At 37.1% G+C, this 19,493-nt stretch overlaps 1 protein-coding gene across 4 annotated transcripts in view; it reads left to right on the forward strand.

Annotated features, from left to right (window-relative positions):
* The first annotated feature begins 2,014 nt into the window (after positions 1-2,014).
* Positions 2,015-19,493, forward strand: part of LRRC49 (leucine rich repeat containing 49) — a 39,200-nt gene continuing 21,721 nt past the window's right edge. The window contains exons 1-10 of one of the 4 annotated variants that reach the window (XM_071568436.1): positions 2,015-2,166; positions 2,635-2,697; positions 3,274-3,361; positions 4,000-4,197; positions 5,614-5,713; positions 6,179-6,382; positions 7,942-8,008; positions 11,654-11,797; positions 13,743-13,804; positions 19,320-19,467. In XM_071568436.1, coding sequence (XP_071424537.1) covers positions 2,113-2,166; positions 2,635-2,697; positions 3,274-3,361; positions 4,000-4,197; positions 5,614-5,713; positions 6,179-6,382; positions 7,942-8,008; positions 11,654-11,797; positions 13,743-13,804; positions 19,320-19,467 — 1,128 coding nt within the window. In that variant the 5' untranslated portion in view covers positions 2,015-2,112. The remainder of the gene's footprint in view (positions 2,167-2,634; positions 2,698-3,273; positions 3,362-3,999; positions 4,198-5,613; positions 5,714-6,178; positions 6,383-7,941; positions 8,009-11,653; positions 11,798-13,742; positions 13,805-19,319; positions 19,468-19,493) is intronic. The other 3 variants (XM_071568437.1, XM_071568438.1, XM_071568440.1) reach the window with 3 other exon arrangements.

A 19,493-nucleotide genomic window follows, 5' to 3' on the forward strand; every position in this document is an offset into this window, starting at 1 on the left:
GAAATGTCTTGCTTATGAAATATGCTTACAAGCATCTCTGAACAACTCTCCAGTTCTCTGCTAATGGGCCATTCTGCAACATGTCTTGGGTAGGGCATCACTTTGCTATTGATCTCAGTGGGAGCAGAAATACGAGCACAAAGCACGCGTTTTAAAACAGAGTATGGACGGGGACTGAGGGTCTGGTTTGTATGAGTTCATGGGAGTTGTTTGCCTCCCTGGGCAACCACAAGGTCAGGACCAGTATGAGCAAAGAACTCTGTTGTGCTGCAGCTAACCTAAATGATGTTTGGGAGAGACCTTTCATTTTATCTGATGTCTCCTTCTGCTGAGGTTAAGGAAACTTAATTTTATAGAAAAGGACACTAGTTTTGTTTCTTTGCTATGTAATGGTCATGGCACAGAATTTGCCTTTGGCCAGATGTAGACATTTCATTTCAAACACTGTGTTGCTCAAATCTCCAGTGAAATTACCAGACAAATGTTTTGTGTTTGCTTGGTTTGTTTTATTTTTCTTTTGGTATAACAGTGCTCTATAATGCTTAACTATCAGCAGAGATGAAGCAGTATTTGTAACCATGGGAGAACTTAAAACTAATTGAACTAACACAGACAAGTCCCTTAGAGGGAAACCCAGGGCTCACTGGTACCCAGTAATATAAACCCATGAATCTCAACTGCACAACCAAAATCTGCACAGATTTCTTGTGACACATTCGTTGTTGGCACAGCGTTGCCTGCATACCATAAAAAAACACAAACCAAAATGCCACACATTTTGGATTTCTCACAAAATATGATGCAATTACATTATTTTTTCTGTCAGTCTTTCAGCAGACAGTAACTAAAATGACAATATACAAAGCTAAACCTGAAATATATATTTGTTAGCGTGGTCAGGCCTTGGAATAGGTTGCCCAGGGAGGTGGTGAAGTCACCCTCCCTGGAGGTGTTTAAGAGGCATCTGGATCTGATGCTGGGTGATGTGGTTTAGTGGTTTAGGTGTTACAGTGACAGTGCTGGGTTCACAGTTGGACTGGATGATCTTAAAGGCCTCTTCCAACCTTGATGATTCCGAGATTCTAATATGGATGGGGAAGACACGCTGTAACAATTCACACACTGATGGTCACAGACCATTGTTTTTCTAACAACTGAGTTCTTGATGTGTATATTTAAAAGTATCAGTGGGACTCCTTGTTTCCAGCAGCTGATTAGAGTTCAGCACCAGGAGCTGGCACAGACTGTGGCACTGCCCTCGGGGAGTTACATATTTTGTAAGCAGTCCATGTCCATGAGGCAACTTCCTGAGGCAGAACCCGCACTTGGAAGGTATGTCCAGCTTCTTGCTCTGTCACAGATTTTCACACACAGCCACTTGCATGTAGAATTCAGAAAAATACAATCACAATTTGATTAAAGAGAGACGTGGAGCTCCTGGAGTGGATCCAGTGGAGGGCAACGAGGACGTTGGAGGGGATTGCAGGAGCTCTCTTACAAGGAAAGACTGAGGGAGCTGGGCCTGTTCAACTTGAGAAGAGACAACTGAGAAAGGACCTCATCAATGTCTATAAACATCTAAAGGATGGTGTCAAAGGAGGCACAAGGCTCTGCTCAGTGGTGCAAGGCAATGGGACAAGAGGCACTGGGCACAAACTGATGGACAGGCAGTTCCACCTGAACTATATTGTGCAGGTGACAGAACACTGGGCGTCTCTCTCACTGGAGATATTCCAGAACCGTCTGAACACAACCCTGTGCCATGTGCTCTGGGATGGCCCTGCCTGAGCTGGAAGGTTGGACCAGGTGACCCAGTGTGGTCACTTCTATGTGACCCATTCCGGGATTCAGTGTCTGTTCACTATGGGGGGGAGGGCAGGCGGCATCACCCGCGGGGCATGCACTGGGCACAGCGGAGCGGCCGCGCACAGAACCGTGTCCATCCCTCCGTTTCTCCGTCCATCCATCACGGATTCCCTCCCTCGGCACCGCCCCGGCCGGCGGGCGGGGCGGAAGCGGCGGTCGCCGCGGTAACGGCGGGGCCATTTCCGACAGGGGCTGTGCGGGGTGCGAAGGCTCCGAGGGCGGTGCGGGGCTGGCGGAGAGCGGCACATGGTGCCCAGCAAGGGCCGCACCGGTCGGGGCCCGCGGGCCGCGCCCGCAGCGGTAGGTGCTGCTCGGGGGGCCGGACGGGGCGGGCGGGCGGGCGGCTCCCGGTGTGTGTGTGCCCCCTGCCATGTGCCACCCCTGGGGTTAAGGGCTTCTCTGAGTGCCTTGGGTCACCTCGCTCGGAGTTGCTGCGTGACATACAGACCCACAGACCAGCACGTTTTGCTTTTCGGAAAGAGGTGTATTTAAATGTAAACGCTGGTTTTCTTCACAATGAGAATGACATCTCCATGGAAGTCATGCTTTCAGTGTCATTTTAAAAATAACCCCACCTTGTTCGTTTGCTTTCTTTTTTTAACAATTATTTCGTGTTAATTAGCGCTGTGGTATCTTCTTCATAGTGTTTTTGCTAAATAGTTCCCTTCTTGGCAGATTTGGAAAGACCTCTATTGTTACATTTAACTTGGTGTTGCTATCTGATTTGGACAAACACAGCATTTAATTTCTTTTTCTTCCAACTCGCAGGTTAATAATTGTGGTCTTCAGCTGGTTATCCAGACTTCCTCAATACCAGATAAGAGCAAACCAGTAATTATTATTTTTTCTTGGATAATTGTATGAATGAAATCAGTTGTACGATAAGGCAAATTTGCATGCTTTCAGATGTGAGTTACCTTTTCAGTAGTCGTCTGTTGACTTATGATATTTAATGCATCTGATAGAATTTGGGTAATTGATTCCATCCTATTATGGACATATAAAATAAAATCAGGGAGATGTACCATGCCCTGCTGTAAGCTTTATATATACCTATATATGATTTCTTTTGCTTCCATCTGTATCTCTTTCTCCTGTAATTGCAGTATTCCTTACAGGTGGGCATTGTTTATTTATTTATTTATTCAACTGCATGTGAATGTGCTGGTAACTTCTGTGTTTTCATTTTAGTTTCCAACACTGAAGGTTTTGTAGTAGGGTCCTAGAAGAGTGAATACACCTTTTACTGGAGAAGTTGTGTTTTTGTTTTTTTAAAAATTTGTAGGAATACCTGAGAACTGTAGTTATTACTAAGGTTATGTTTGTCTTAACGTTTGTATTTTGTTTGTGTGAAGACATTATTTGTATTTGAAAACTTTAACACTTTTCTTAAATATTCTGTTACAGTTTGAATTCAGGATAAGTAAAGAACCATCATCTTTCCACAACAGACTTTTGCAGCATGATCTGGAAAAAAACTATTCTGGAAGACAAGGTGATATTCCGTAGGGTTTGGTTTGTTTGTCTTTTGTATGTCTGCTTTATTAACGGAAGAGGATGAACAGATTGTATCATGTAAGAGTGACAGCTTTTCCTACTTGGCTACATTAATTCAATGCAATAACTGTTGCATCACATCCTTACCCACTGTCCTACTGGTGCAGGGGGCTTTTTTCATCACGTGTCTTCCCCTCCTGTAAGAGCATTCTTTCTTCTACCTACAAAGCCACAACCTATCAAGTGCTTCTTGCTACCATTTTATTGTACATTTAATATCTTAATATATTTAGACAAAATTACTTTCAAATTCAGAACACTGATATGAAGAGAGAGTTTTCCTATTCTGCTTGTGTGCTTTTGGCTTTGAAAAGCAAGATCCTGGTGGTATCTCTGCTAACTGTGGTGAAGACTGGAAGAGCTTTAAAACAACCTTTCTTAACATGCTTCTGCTGCTTGTCATGTAGAAACAGTGGTTGGTTAGGATAGAAAACCAATTTAAATGTTATGGGAATTCTTTATTAATTCTGATAAAATACAAAGACCAGCAGCCACTCAGAATGGTTGATTTTTAGGGATATTTTGCAATTTATGGAGTAAATGTAAGTCTGCACCTTGGTTTTGTTCCCTGCGCAGGAGAGCAAAGAATATTAAGTCCTTTGGTGCGTAATAAGCAGCTCTATCTCCCAATACCATCCAGTCTGACAGAACTGTCTGGTTTGGAGTTGAAGCAGAGTACAGGTTCTTTATCAGGATTTGGTGAGACTTCTGTTCACACACCTACAAAGTCCAGATCCCGACAGAGCAGCCACAGTGTTAGTTCACATGCTTCAGGTAACAGTGAAAAAGCTTCTTGTCAGTCTCTCTTTTATTGGGTGCCTTAGCAAGAAGTGTTTCCTAGTGCTCCCTTTGGGTATTAAGAGAGGTCACTGTCACGAAACCACTAGAAATAACTTTTAAAAATAAAATATAGGAATTTAAACAGACTTTTTATAATTCTTTTATAATGAAAGGGCAATAATAGGGATCTTTCACACTTGTCTTTAGGGGGATGACAGTAAAAGGAAAAAAGTTGCTTTACTACCATCATATCATGTTTCAGCCTGATTTTTAAATCCCTGGTCTTATGTTTATTGGCTTAAACACACATGGCACAACTAATTTAGGACTTCTGCAACAATGTTGATTGATTTTATTTTTTTTGTCTCTGATTTTTTCTTTCTTCACCATGCTTTTGATTTTGAAGAATACATAGAGAATGTTGATGTAGAACTGAAAAGATTCTAAACTGAACAACAAATTGTTTTACTGAAATCAGTATCTAGTGTTATATTTTAGACAGTAATGAACTCACTCGCTATAGTAGTACAGCAGTTGCCTTTGTGTATTGAAGAGTTAATGTTTTTCCTGTTCATATATTTAATTAATTTGAAGGAAAAGTTAAAAAAAGGAAAAAAAAAGTAAAAATGGACAAGCACATAGAAGCTGAGCCTGTATTTTTGTGGTAGTGTACATGCACAGTGATTTATGTTTGACCAGTATTTTTCAGGGGATCATTCTCCAAATGAGCCAAAGCTCACAGAACACATTTGTCGATTAATTTTACAGATATTTTTAGACATCCTACTTCTTTGGTTTTATAGTAATTAAACGGGTCAAGATGGATACCTTTATGAATGTGTTTTAAAAGACTGCCTGTTTCTTGATAATGTAGTGAAATACAATACCAATGATAAATAGGTATTGCATGCATTTATCTTTAAAAGACGTTGCATTTGTTTTTGGCTCAGTGAGACTGCATCAATATGTTGGTGATTTAATTTCTAGTTCTATCAACATCTACTTGAACTTTGTCTTTAAATTCATCTCAAGTAATACCTTTTTAAAGTTGAGATGGTGAAATTATGAAACAGTTATACAACCTTATGTTACAACATCATTGAGGAATTCTAATCAAAATAAAAGCATCTAAAAATATCTGCTTACAACAAATTGGTGACAAAAAATCTTTCAGAAATGAAACAAATAGATTTACTTGGGAGTGAGGATTTAGAAGGATAGAGTTGTAAACAAAAAATGGGAGGAAAGAAAACTGATAAATCAAAGTACTGAATGGAGGCAGAAAGCAGTTTTGTAGTGTTTAATGCTTTTCTCTTAATCAGAAAGAAAAAATAGCTTTTATTGCCTGTGGTTCATGAAATGAATTTGCAAAGAAGTAGTTAATATATTCTCTGTATGATTTTCTAATAGATAACACAAATTTTGGGAGCAGTTCATCAATAACATTTCCTATATTGCAACGTACTGCTGAAGAAAAAATCCTGAACTCTGACAGACTTACCCTGGAAAGGTGAGAAGGTGACAGAGCACGTGCCATAGCACACTTATTTAATGTATTTGTATTTCAAATGAAAAGTTCTATAAACCAAAGAAAAATTGCATAGACATAGAACACTGAATTCTAATCGAAACATGCTGTTTATGTGGTACCTGATGAAAAACTTAAACTGGGAGGCTGCATCTGTTGAAGTTTTACTGTGGTCACAACAGAAACTTCCTTGTAGTTTCCATATAGCAATCAAATCTATGACTAAGAGGAGAGGCATTCAGAACATTTTGGTAACATTTCAGCTGTGTTTCCATGCCAGTTTGTTATTAGGTAGGAGTTACTGCTTTATTTACAGGCATTATTAGCAAACCTAATTACCTTAATGTTACCTTAACCAAGATGATACACTTTTCTCTGTTCAGCCAAAGTGGGTGAGTTGAAAGTGGGTTACCAATTTGTGTGCTTTGTTTTCTTTCTTTCTTCCAGGCAAAAACTGACAGTGTGCCCAGTTATTGATGGGGAAGATCATCTTCGTCTTTTGAATTTCCAGCATAACTTCATAACTCGGATCCAAAATATTTCTAATCTCCACCATCTTGTTTTCTTAGATTTATATGATAATCAGATTGAGGAAATAAGTGGGGTTTCAACTTTGAGATCCCTGAGAGTCCTTTTGTTGGGAAAGAACAGGTAAAAATAATAAAACTAACTTAAAGCACCCTATTTCTTTATGGTGTAACAACTGTGATCTGTCATTGTTTCTGTTACTTAAGTTTTTCAGTTTGTGATGTTCCTTTGAGACCATTCCTTTCTAAGTGTTAGGGATCCAGCTAAAGAAGGACACAGTTTTTGTGTGTCAGGTTCTTCAGAAACTTCCTTTCTTAAATAAATTTTTGCAACAGTTCTGAAGTACTTTGTGTTTCCATCTGATCTTCTGTTCTGGTTAACTATTCAATATGTGTTCTTAGATTTGTGTGACAGGTGGAATGTCTTTTCACATCAAGTGAAGTATTTGGTGTTCAAGTGATTAAGTGATTGCATTATTTACAATCTATAAAAAGTATTTCTGCCTGATATATTTAGCTGGTAAAAATACCAGACAGATGAGTTATGGATTTGACTGCTTATTTCTTGCCTAATCTTTTAGCCTCTAATTTTGATAATTTAATAGAAGTACCTGTGGAATTGCTCACACATCTAAGGGTTGTGCTCTCATCTTGGTAGTCCTCATTTTTTTTATATTCAGTAAAAAATATAAACTGCTGAACAAATTTCACTTGTATGCAGATTATAAAGAATGTACTTCCTAATTCAAACCTAACAGCTTTCAGAAGTGCAGTGTGTTACTAGAGCTGATAGCTTCTGTATTAAAAACCTCACCTGTAGCTATTGATTTTGTTTATAGTGAAATACTGGGGCATGGGAACTATAAGGTGCTTTGAGGAATTATTTTCCATATCATATCCAGTTTATCATAACCAGTGCAGTTTAGCCTGTTTACCTAGAAGTATGGTTTGAAGGTAGTTAGGACATACTCATGAGTGATTGATTACAGGTCCGACAGTTGAAAGAAACTTGTTCTCAGCTTGATCTGAGTGTGACCTTTGATTACTCTCAAAGCAAATCCTTAGTATACATAATGTTTAATATCATCAGCCAGTAGATGATGCTGTTGAGTATACAATAACCTAGGTTTGGAATCTGAGAAAATAGGACAGGACAGAGAAGTCTGAACACAGTGAAGTTGTTCAGATGAGAAGACACTGCCAAGCCTGGAGATCTCTGTTGTCTAGAAAGGGCTGCTGACTTACGAGGGTTTTTTTAATTCTGTGTTCTTCTAACAAACTCAAAAGCCTGTGTCACTAAAGTCTTTCATTACACTGGTTTAAAATTAGCTGTTCACCAGTAATATTTTTTTTAATTATTATTATTTAGGTATCTGATAGGTTGGTTGTTGGCTTTGTTTTCTAGTGGAGCGAGTATTCCCTCCTTTTCATCTTTCTAGAAGAGCCACATACCTACATCTGCTATTGCATTATTGAAAGTCAGAAGGGAAGGTGATAGCCTAAGACATACTCATTCATTTTCTTTTTAATTTTTTGTGTGATTCAAAACTTTATAATTCTCTGTTACTCTTGGTAGTCAGGAAAAATGGCTCAGCCTTGTACTAGCTGAAAAATGAAAGATACTTATAATCTAATATTAATCTGATATTAAAAATAATATATATCATAATTGAAATCTTGCAGAATAAAGAAGATCTCAAATCTGGACAACCTAAAAAATCTCGATGTTTTAGATCTCCATGGAAATCAGGTATAGACCAATAACTTGGCTATTTGTGTTTCTTGTGTAGACATCATGCATGTGCTTTGTCTTTTACCAAACTATTGTTTCTTGAAATGGAACTGGTAGCAAATTTTTCACGGAAATCAGTAAATTAATAAAGGTTGCCATGGTGTTTATTTTGAGTCTTTGTATTAATCTCTTGTACTTCCAGCATTGTACTTCAGGAGAGTTTCAGTGATTAAAATTCTGAGTCTGCTGAGTATAATAACAGTCACACCTGCAGAATACTGATCAACCACAAGTAGTTGTGATGCGGTTAAAGTAACACAGTCTTGCAAGTCATATAAAATTTTAAGATCTCCTTGATTGTTGTGTTGTTTCTACTCTTGGTGGTCTTACAAAACAAGATCACTTACATATATGTTGAAGACTTAAATTTGTACAGGAAAAAGCAGAATGGGTCTAAGCTCTTGATTGATTCATGCTTCTGAAAGGATTTAAGCCACTTAACATCTACTCGGTTTCCCCAGTTTGGGACTAAGCAGTCATTTCTGCTTCAAGGGCTGCATAAAGTTTTAGCTGTAGTACCCATAAGAAGATTTTTCTGTTTAATAGATATGTCAGAAGCAGCATGAAGTATCAGGGGCAAGCTGGATATAGTATTCTTTGTAAAATAAATTCAAACCACATGCAATACAAAATGTCCCATAATTCAGCTGTTTAAAACAACATGTGGTTATTGTGACTATATAAGACCAATGTGTGAATTCTCTGGATTCCTGTTCTGGCAGTTTTAATGTCTTACTGATTTCTGTGTGTGTGTATGTGTGTTTATTATACAATTGCTTGACAGTGGGGAGTGGAAATGCATATAAAAGGGAAAGAAGAAGACAAGCCAGCACTATGGGGAGTTATTGTTGTAAGTGCTGCAGTAGGTTTGTGGCTGCATTGAGTAACATCAGTCAAACAATGTGCATGTTATTCACTGGCAGAGGCAATCGAGGACCAGATGGTGACAATGCCCTTGGAGTCTTGGCCACCTCCAAACCTGTTCATTCTAAGGGTTTGTGTGGTTACAATCCTTTTCTTATTGATGTTGTGAATTTGGGAGGGCTGTTAGGTTTTTGGTAAAAATACTTGCAGACTAAATGTGCAGCTGTGCCAGCCAGCACACCTTCATGGCACAAGTGAAGGAATCACTGATGGAAATGAAACACATTTCATGCACAGCTGATGATGATGTACATCTGACTCCCCCTGCCACTTCCTTTTTTTTCCCTTCAAGTATCTGTACAACTCTTTTTACATTAATTACAACTTTACTGGGAGTTTGGGACATAGTGCCCCCCTGGCTTTTGGTAGATTAGCTTCTTAATTATAGTCCTGCTTTGATCCAGAGAGCATAACAAATTATTCTATATCAGAAAGTAATACCTTGGAGTATAGTAAGTTACTTTGGTTTTCATAATGTTTTAATCGTAAATGTACTTGTGAAGGGCAAAAATATTAGAAAAGTTTGGAAGTGAGGATGAAAATTTCATTTTTGTTGACTTTTGGGAAAGTATTCTGATTTATTCGAGTGCTGGGTTTTTTGGATGATATGGTTTGCTCAGAACTTGGAGACTTCTGCCAGGTGAGAAATGTACTGGGAACTGGATGTACTTTAAAACATGGAGGTATAGTATTCCACAATGCTTAATTATAAACCTTGTATTTTTTCCTTTTTATTTTCAAGTCAAGCTTTTAAATGCATTAGTACTTTAAAAAGTCCCTGCATATAATAAATATCTAAAAGAAAGTTAAAAAAACCAACCCAGTGTTTTGCCTAATGGAATACTGCACTCAATGCTTATGCATTACTGAACTGACAAAATAGACATTTTTTGTCATATTGCTACTCTTTGCCTATGTTCCTACATGATTTAGTAATGCTCTTGATGCTAATAGTGCCCAGCAAAAATTTGTAAGAATACAGTATTTTAATAACAGTAATTGAATTTTCATGTAGAGACTCTGTTTCTGTGATTATTGACACACTAATATGGATACATCATACTGCTTCATTCAGATACCCTACACATGAGTTTTATTCCAGAATGCTCCAAATATGAAAAGTTATTGTAGTATTTTATTGTGTTCTGTTTAATTCTGTGAGTCACTTTACTTGCCAAAAGTAAAAAATGTAAGTAAAAGGTAAAATAGTACAATCTGATTTTTTCCAGACATGAACTTCTTTTCATTAATCTCACAAACGTTTTTTAAAAGATGCATTTAATTATTTGTGCAATTTAATTATTGGTGCTTATGTAGTGCATAACTACCTTTTTCTAAAATCTATTTCATAGTGAAGTATTCGAAGATAGAGGCAAACAAGAAAACAGAATAATGTGTTTGTTCAGTGTTTACAAGTAGTCTTTGACTTGTGTACTTGAAAAAGCAAATAGAAATGGTGAATAATAATATTTTATTTATAATTAATAGCAAGTAATCATAGGTGTAATTTCTTTATGGTATTATCAAAGTACTACTTGAATCACTCAAAAAGAGGTGATAATAACTCGTATTATTCCATATCTAATAGTGCCTATGAGAAGCTGGTGTCCCTTCATGTGTACATAGAGAAATGAAACAGAAAGTCCAGTAGAGTTCATCTTAAAACTTAGCAAAGTGTTGGAGCATCTCTATACATTGCTGATGAAATCATTATCTTTGCAATAGCAGTAAAATGCCAGGATTAATATTGCACACTGTGGCCTGCAGTAGTTCTGGCTAAGCAGACATCTGCAGAGGTCTGTGCTCTTTGTGCCAACCATCTGCTCTTGGCATTGCTTCTGCAAGTCTTTCTGTCTCAATATATTCGTCTAAGTGGTGGCATTTTCTGTTCCTCTTGCTGTAATATTTTGTATCCTGATAATTATTTTTTTCCTGCATAAAATGCATGTAAATACATAATTTAGTTAGCTGTTGAATGAAAAGTAAGTTCAAGATGTTATTTCATTTTGGCCTTGTTGTCTATTTTCAATTGCTTTTTAATCAAGAAATTGCTGAAATACTTTTCATAGCAGCGTATTCCAGTCATATGTCACAGAGTTATACACATATATGTGTACATATATGAAAATTCAAAACAAAATTACCTGCTGGACAGTCTGTCTGTGAAGCTCCTGCAGATGGAGCTGTGAGTGCTGTTCCTGGCTTTTTAAGAGTCATGAAGGGAAATTGGTGCAGAGTTCTGAGATGGTAGGGAGATAAGATGCTGCTTATTCTTGTAGCACAGGCACCAGGAGATTGGTTTGAGTGTCTTTGCAGACAAATTAAGGATCAGCCATGCACAAAATGTCCTCATTTTGGCATACCTTGGTATCATCAGTGTTGTCTTGGTTTTGTGGTGTCTCTGAGGTTGCTGCTACAGAGGCAGCACAGCTGAAGTAACCTGATTTCTGATGGTGTGGAAGGAAATGCTGAGTTTACTGCAGTATGGCTAAAGAGGTATTAGTGAATACTTGTTTTCAGCAACTGGACATGAGTATCATGGTTTAGAAAAGTACACAAGCACACTATTACATTAACTTGATTGTTCATTTATACTTTAAAAAAAATGTGTGTGCCACCTGTATCTGTTGTATATCCATATAAAACACAGTGTGTGTGTTTATCATCTCTCCTTCACAGATTACTAAAATAGAAAACATTGGTCATTTGAGTGAACTGAGAGTGTTAAACCTTGCCAGAAACCTACTAACCATTGTAGAAAACCTTAATGGGCTGGATTCCCTCACAGAGCTCAACCTTCGTCATAATCAAGTCTCTGCTATAGTAAGGAGCAAAACTATTTTTCTTTTCCTTGTTTTTGAAAAAAAATGCACTATAAGCTGTTTAAACCATATCAGCATTTCAGATTGTGAAATCTTGCATTTTCCTGTGTTTGTGTGGCTCATGTTGTTCTGCTGCAGTACTCAAGTTTACAACATTAAGGAGAAACAAACAGAAATTCATTTTTTGATAGTATTTCCTTTAAATGTGATCAGGGAGGCTGGACTTATGTGGCCTTTAAAGATCCCTTCAAACCCAAACTTTGCTGTGATTCTATGATGAATTGTAGTGCTTCAAATTTTGAAGGCTCATGTTATTTCTCTAGAGAAGGGAAAAGGAGATTCTGAAGCAGCTTTGTGGTTCCAACATACAAATTTAGATACTCTTCTTCCATACAATTTTGTTTTCTAGAAAAAACCTGTCTCAATTTCTGTAGCTTAGCTAAGCAGTCAGACCATCTTAAATTTCATGATCTTAAGAATGTTTCTGGGGCAAATGCAGAGAAAAGAGATATTGATCATAAAAGCAGAATTTCCCAATTGAAGTTCTAATCCAGCATTGTAAATCTTCATGTTCTAAAAATAAAGTTTTTCACTTTGCAATTTGAGTTGTAGTTCAGGCTCAGCAAGTATATTGTTTGAACAAGTGTCTTTTAAAATAAAATGGTGTTTGTCTGTGTCTTGTATGGCATTAAAGGCACAAATCTATACATACAACGAGCCATGAAATATCTACATGCTTTCCATCCTGTTGTGAGTTAGGTACACTGTTAGGAAAATTATCTATATTTTCATTTGAAAAACTGGTCTGCTTGTTTGCTTTGAGTTATCAAAAATGTAGAATTTTGGGTTTTGTCATCTGCAGCTTCATCTTAGATTGAAGGAGGACTGCTCGAGGTGTTGACCATCTTTTTATGAAAGAGCTCCTGCCCTCTATGTCCACTGCCCTATAAGACTTTGTATCAAAACTGAAGGAGCTGGAGGCAGGTTTTTGTTTGATTGGTTGTTTTTGGTTTTGGATTTGTTTTTAATAATGCTGCCTCGTGCTTGGTGTCACACCTGTGAGACTTGCAACATGCTTTACAGGGCAGTAACATATTCTTTTAGTTATGGAAGTTTGTCATCAGGGAAAATGACTTTGTCTTCCCCAGTGATCAGTTGAAATCATTGCTGCTTAAGTGAACTCTGATGCTCCTTTCCCTTTCCCAGGTTTGTGTCCACTGGTTTTAAGCAGAGTAGGGACTGAGGTGTGCAGTCTGAATGAGTCACTGCAGACTGCTATCTGGCTGTTATGGATTTATATTTCATAAATGAAGTTACTTGATATGTTAAATGATCTTATTTATTAAGTTTCATCTTACTAATACTTAAGCTATTTGCTGTTCAGAGGTTTTCTGTAAAGGTTTTAAATGGCATATATAAATTTACAGTTGCTTATTCTGGAAAGTCATTCCTTCTTAAAAATAGTAATTGCAGAGGTTGCAGAGGTGACAGAGTCCTTCAGATCATTCTCTGACAGGAGAGTCACTGCTGTTTGGCACCGCTGATAGCACTGCTGTATTGCACATCAAAACCTTACTTCAGCAAACCTTTTTCCTTTTTTTTTTTTTTTTAGTGTGTTTATCCTGCAGCTTAAATGCTGAGGCAGCACCTTGGCTTGTTTCCCTAAAGCCTGCTCAGAAAGCAGCAGCAGCAGCAGTAGCAGTATCCTCTTTTTCTTTAACATCATTTGCTTTGCAAGTGATGCAGCGTGTTCTGCAGCGTGGGGATCTGCACTGAAACACTCCCTTGCAGTCTGTGCTGGGGAGAAATGGAGCTGCACCTTCAACAGAAATCAATGTTGCAGCAAGGTTATGGCATATAGAAATGAAAGGATTTCATCAGGTCAGGTAGAGACGTTCAAAAGCTAGTTCAGCTTCTGAATTTATGCCTCTATCTCTTCCTTCTAGAAAGATGTGGATACTTTACCCTGTCTCCAGCGTCTCTTCCTCAGCTTCAACAATATATCTAGGTAAGGGGAATAGTAGTTTGCTTCCTATCAGTAATTTGAAATACCCTATTGGAGCTGTATTTCATTAAAATTGAAATTCAAACACTGTGAGTACAAATACTTTTCTTTCCCCCCTAATATATCAGATAACATAATCAAGCCATTGTGCATCTTCTCCTTTAAACATTAAAATTCTTTAAACCCTTTGCATTTAAATGTAGTTGTACTATGAGTATTCTGCCAAGAAACATATATTTTTAATTTAAAAATTATCATACTGTTTATAAGTGTCAAAATTAAAAGTGGTTTTGTAAATGTGTTGTTTTACTGTTAACCTAAATGTCTGTTAGAGAAACATTATGCAAGGTAGAAAGGATGTTTAACGTACCATCACTGTATTGCTGGAGTTACACAAACTGCTGAGTCAGGTTCTGCCTATGATGGGCAGATTTCCATGCTTGTATTTTACTTTTCCATATCTTAATAAAGTCTGAAAGGTGTATTCGTGGTTCCCTTTCAGACCAGATGGCAGAAGCAGAACAGCTTAGCTCACAAAGCAGGGCTTCTATAGTTTCAAGTAACTAAGAGCATTTTGTTATAAATAGAACTGTTTGTCTTCTGTGCCTTTTCATATTAATGTATTTTTCAAGTCTGCCTTTATACTTGTGCCAGTATTTAAACAAAAAAAAGTGCCTGCATTATCTTCAATTTGGTATGTCCTTTTTTTTAATCCCTTGATCACCACCAGCTTTCTTTGTTTAGAATCAAATAATTGAATGTGGGGTAGGGGAATGAGGCTTCATGTTCTAATTACTGGAAATGCCATGCTGTTCTTGTGCTATCTGCTTTCCCTGTAGAATGCTGTACTTAGTGTGAGCTTTTATTGTAATAGCTACTCATACATTTTATGTTGACCTGCATTATGTTTTTTGCAGACAGCTCCAACCTACTTGTCTGTGATCCTTAGGCTCTTAAAGTACAAATGCAGTACATCTCCTTAAATACTCATGGCTATTAAGCATTTAAAAAAATTAAGAGGTGAACTGCAGGAATCTTTAATATGCTCTTCCCTTATTTAATTTGCTACTCTTTTTATTTTATGTTTTAAATTGGCATAATGAAGAGAAGGGTTTAGCATTTTGCTTCTCTTGAATAATTTCCAGGATTGAGACTTGCCTTTTGTTTCTGATTTTCTAAAAAAAGGTCTCAGGTTGCCAAGAACAAGGAGGGGACTGCAGTAACTGGCTCCCTTGCTGTCAGGGAGCATCACTGCAGTCAGGGGAATTTCTGTGTCTTTTTGTATACTTGGTATATTTTATGTCTCTTTCTGGCTCCCTTCTCATATTGTTTTATGCAAATTCTTGGGGTTTTTACAGTATTCAAAGAAGGAAAAATGTTTTGGTTTCTCTGTGAGGTTTTGAAAGTATATTTCTCCAAGTTTATGCTCAGTAGCTTCTTGGTACTATATCATAATTTTTATCATTTATTCATTAGGACTTCAGCTGAACTATTGATAAATCTAGTCTTAGTTTTCCTGTAATCTAGAAGTAATTACTTAGAATGTATGTACAAATACCTAATTTAGTTTCAATTTGCAGTTGGAATAGGTACAAAAACCCCTTAAGGTTAAACAAAAGACATTGCTCTTCTCTAAATTTCATACCCATGTGTGGGTTGATAGGTGGATGGATAGGCTTAACTCTTTATTTACCAGGCATTATTTTAAAATAAACAAATGAAAAAATTATTTTAATCACATTTAGCTTGGATTTTTTAAAGTAATTAACTTGTATTATATCTTGCAGTTCTGAAGGCTAAAACCCCCATTAACTCCTGATTTTGAGTTATGCAGCAGATATGTCTTTGACCAGGAAAATGATTAAATATAGAAGATATTCTTGGCTTTCTGTTTCCTGATTCTTGGCTTGATACTCTTTGAACTGACTGAAGTTTTATGCAACCATAATACCAGTGAATTTCTGTGCTGCATCTGAACATTCCTATACACCTTTTAAATTATTTCATTTACTTTTGAGTCACTTACTTGGGTTTACTGTGTGCCATATGGTAATTTGAAACATTATTTTTCCTAGAAACAGCCTTGTCTATAAAACTGATTTTTCTTTGACAAGCAAATTGGTGCACAAATATAGAAAAGACCTTCAAAAGAAAACATATAACAAAGTTGCCAAAACTTTAATATATTTATGTTACAGTTTCATGAAAGAATTTTATTAGTGATCATTTTAAAAAATAGTATTTTTGAGACAGTACTTCCATGGGAAGTTTTTCTTGTTCCTACTTTTATATGTCAGTGAAAATCCTTGAGTCTCAAATTGACATGTACTGACATATTGAATTAATACTCCAGTAGAAGACTTGGGAATGCTATTTAAAGCCTGAGAATCTACCATGGGTTTAATCACCATGTCCTTTTTACCTCATGCCTGAGAGGAGGGCTCAGAATCCTGCTGCTTCTCTGCAAGAGCCTTTAGTAAAAAAGGATGTGTTGGCAAGACAATGGAATGAAAACCCAGTGCTGTAGAATTGATGCTGTAGAAACAAAGAAATTCTGTTTATGGCTTCAGCCCCAAACTGAAGTTACAAAGTTAGCAGTTACAAACTGAAGGTGTTCCCACCTGATGGCTGAAGGCAATCTATATATCTAGAACTAGTTATAAAGAAGGGGGAGAAATCTCATTTTGAATTTGTCATGTGATGCAGGAAAAAGATTGCAGAAACCTTTTCAGGAAAGATTTGCCACTAGGATTCTGAAAGAGGATTATTGCTCACATCTTAACATGTGAAACCAGGGAAGACAATTTTTTAATCATGAAAACAAAATACATATTTTTACTGTTGAGTTGCTGTCCAGGTCAGCACTGTGTTGACCTTTTCTTTTACTAAGCATCTTGTCTCACCATCTGGGAGAAGCTGGATACAAGTTCATGTAATAGTTATTCTTCATTTGGTTGCTGAATTAGAAACCTGAGAGAAGGAATGTTCTTAGCCTAATAAAAACAAGAAAATACCTTTTTTTTCTCAGCAGAGAAAATTTATAAATACATTGTTAAATTCTTGAACAAAAGCAGTGCAAGAGGAATGAAATGTTGACTGTGGTAACACATTTTCATTGGTAGTTTAGTGGTTAGAAAGATGGAAAAATCCAAGTTTTCCTCTCTGAGTGAATGTTTTTTGAACATACAGTTCCCTCTAAGGTGTTCCATGAGACTATAGTGAGTATGTTGCCTTCCTTTCTATTTCAGAACTTTTCCCCTTTATGGAACATGCTTTTAAAAATTGATGCAAATGATTCCCTAAATAGCAGTTTATAGCAGAGATAAGTGTTCCTGGGCTGTGTGTGTAGATGTGAATGTGTGTCTCTGGTGGAGGTTGAGCTCACACCACTCCAGAATGCTCTGCTGTTCAGTAATTCCCACGTCCTCATATGGGGCAGGAGTGGGTTTGGATTCCTCTGGCAGAAGAGAGGATTGGCTGCAGGACTCTTGGCATGCACACCAACTGATCTATTCTGAGAAGAAATCTAGAAAACACTTCTTGATAATTTAGCCAGAATCCCCACCTTGTTTCTGTGTTGCTGAAACTACTGTTGTAGCAAAGGCAATTTATCTAAAAAGAAAGGAGGACAGGAAGGAGAGGTGTTTGCTATAGTTTGGTGGACTGCTGCAGGAGAAGGTCTTTTGGAAAGAGAATCAGACATTTTACTTGAGAAGACTGACTGAGTCAGTCTGAAACAGCATCATCCTCCACAGCTGCTTTGTGCTTCATGAGCAGGTTAAGGACTCCTTTGTGGTGAACAGAGGACTGAGATGTGGCCTCTGGTCCTGGTAGGGTAGTCACCACTTGGCTCTGTCACAGCAGCCTGAGTGCTGGGAAACAGGCAGGAGCTGGGCTGTAAAGTGTGTAATCTGTTTGGGTGTGTCACAGCAAAGCTTTACTTGGCTTAGGACTGGGATACCAATGTGACAAGTACAGTATATTAAATTTTCTACATGGAATTTCTAAAGCTCTTACCTTTTTATACGTATATACAGTTATTTTGCACTACTGCTTCTTTCTAAAATTGAGCTGCTAATAAGGCAGCTAAAAGCAGGATAAAGCAAGTACATCTGGTTTAGCTCCAGAATGAATGTTCTGGTATGCTGCAGCAGTGGGAATTTCAAAGCACAGCAGTATGTATAAGTGGAAGGTCTTGAAACCACTAGCAAGCTTTCAACTCTGTCATTTTCTGAAGCAATTGTTTTTATTAAAAATCTGTAAATTATCTGTAATGGCAGAAGTTAAATGTTTAGTGGGAAGTACTTGGAATAAATATATGTAACACTTTTAAATATATTTACATTTAAAAATAATGTTTAAGACCAAAAGTTTTTAGATTTATCAAGCAAAATCTCATGTTGCTGAATGGAAATTCAGTTATCTTTTTTTATTCTAACATGTTTACAAGTTTGCTTTACTAAATTTTGTGTCATTTGGGAATATTACCTTTTATCTTCAGGATGTATTGAGTATGTATTTTAAGTAATATGTCAGCCTAATCTTCCAAAAATGTGGTTCCACAAGCTGTTTTCTGAAGAGGAAACTGGATCACAAAAAAAGCAGAAAAAGATAATCAAACTTGTCACTTTAACCACATTTACAAAACACCCCATTGTTCAGATATGCTAAGCACCTTCACTGCCTTTAGCACAACCTGGACATAGTTCATTTTCATGGGTTTTTAGGTTGTTTTCATACCCTGAGCAGGAAGGCAGTAGTGTCTTTCTCTTTACTCTGTCATTTTCCTGCTGTGCCCATCAGGTATATGGTGCAGAAGCTCCTTGTGTGGTGTACTATTTTTTTTTTCTTTTAAGTTCTCTGTTGTTTGAGAATATTATTTGTCTGGGCTGCTTTCTTTTCATGTTCCATCATCAATGAAAGGGGCATGACACAGGCTATGCATCTAAATGTATTTTACACAGGCCAGTTATTTATTGGCAGGTAATAATACCCAATGTTGTTTAAGAAGCCAAGTTGGTGGTGTTTGTAGACTAAACTCAGAGCAGACTGATCTGTTTTGTAGATAATACGATGATTTGGTAGTTGTTTTACTTCCAATATTAATGATGTTGCAGACACCAAGGATCATGCTGTTGCATTTGTGGATGGTTTTTTTCCTTGTGTTTTCCATGTTTTTCATGCTGCTTTTGATGGCAAATATACCTTGTATTATTTTCTGGAATATGAGTTGATATGTGTCATATTTAAAGGGGGTTTAGATAAAGTTGTGCTCCCAGAATTAACAAGTTCTTATTCTGTATCTCTTTTTACCTGTATGTAAAGAGACTAAAGGTTTAACAGCAGCTGCTGTTGGTATTTCAGAATACTTATAATTGGATTTATCATACACAGTACTGATGGGTTGGGAGTTTTCAGTAGAGATAAATATTTATGTTCTATCCTTAAATAAAATCGTCCATCTCAAAATTATTCTTACTCTATGACATTAAAACTTTAAACTTTTTTTTGGTTGCAGTTTTGAGGATATTCTGTGCCTTGCCGATTCCTCATCTTTGTCAGATATCACCCTTGATGGCAACCCAATAGCTCAGGAGACATGGTACAAACACACTGTTCTCCATCATATGATGCAGCTCCGACAGCTAGATATGAAGAGAATCACAGTAAGAAATTTTTGTTTTCATCAAAC

The sequence above is a fragment of the Pithys albifrons genome, chromosome 13 (assembly GCF_047495875.1).
Source record: "Pithys albifrons albifrons isolate INPA30051 chromosome 13, PitAlb_v1, whole genome shotgun sequence".
NCBI classification, from domain to species: domain Eukaryota; kingdom Metazoa; phylum Chordata; class Aves; order Passeriformes; family Thamnophilidae; genus Pithys; species Pithys albifrons.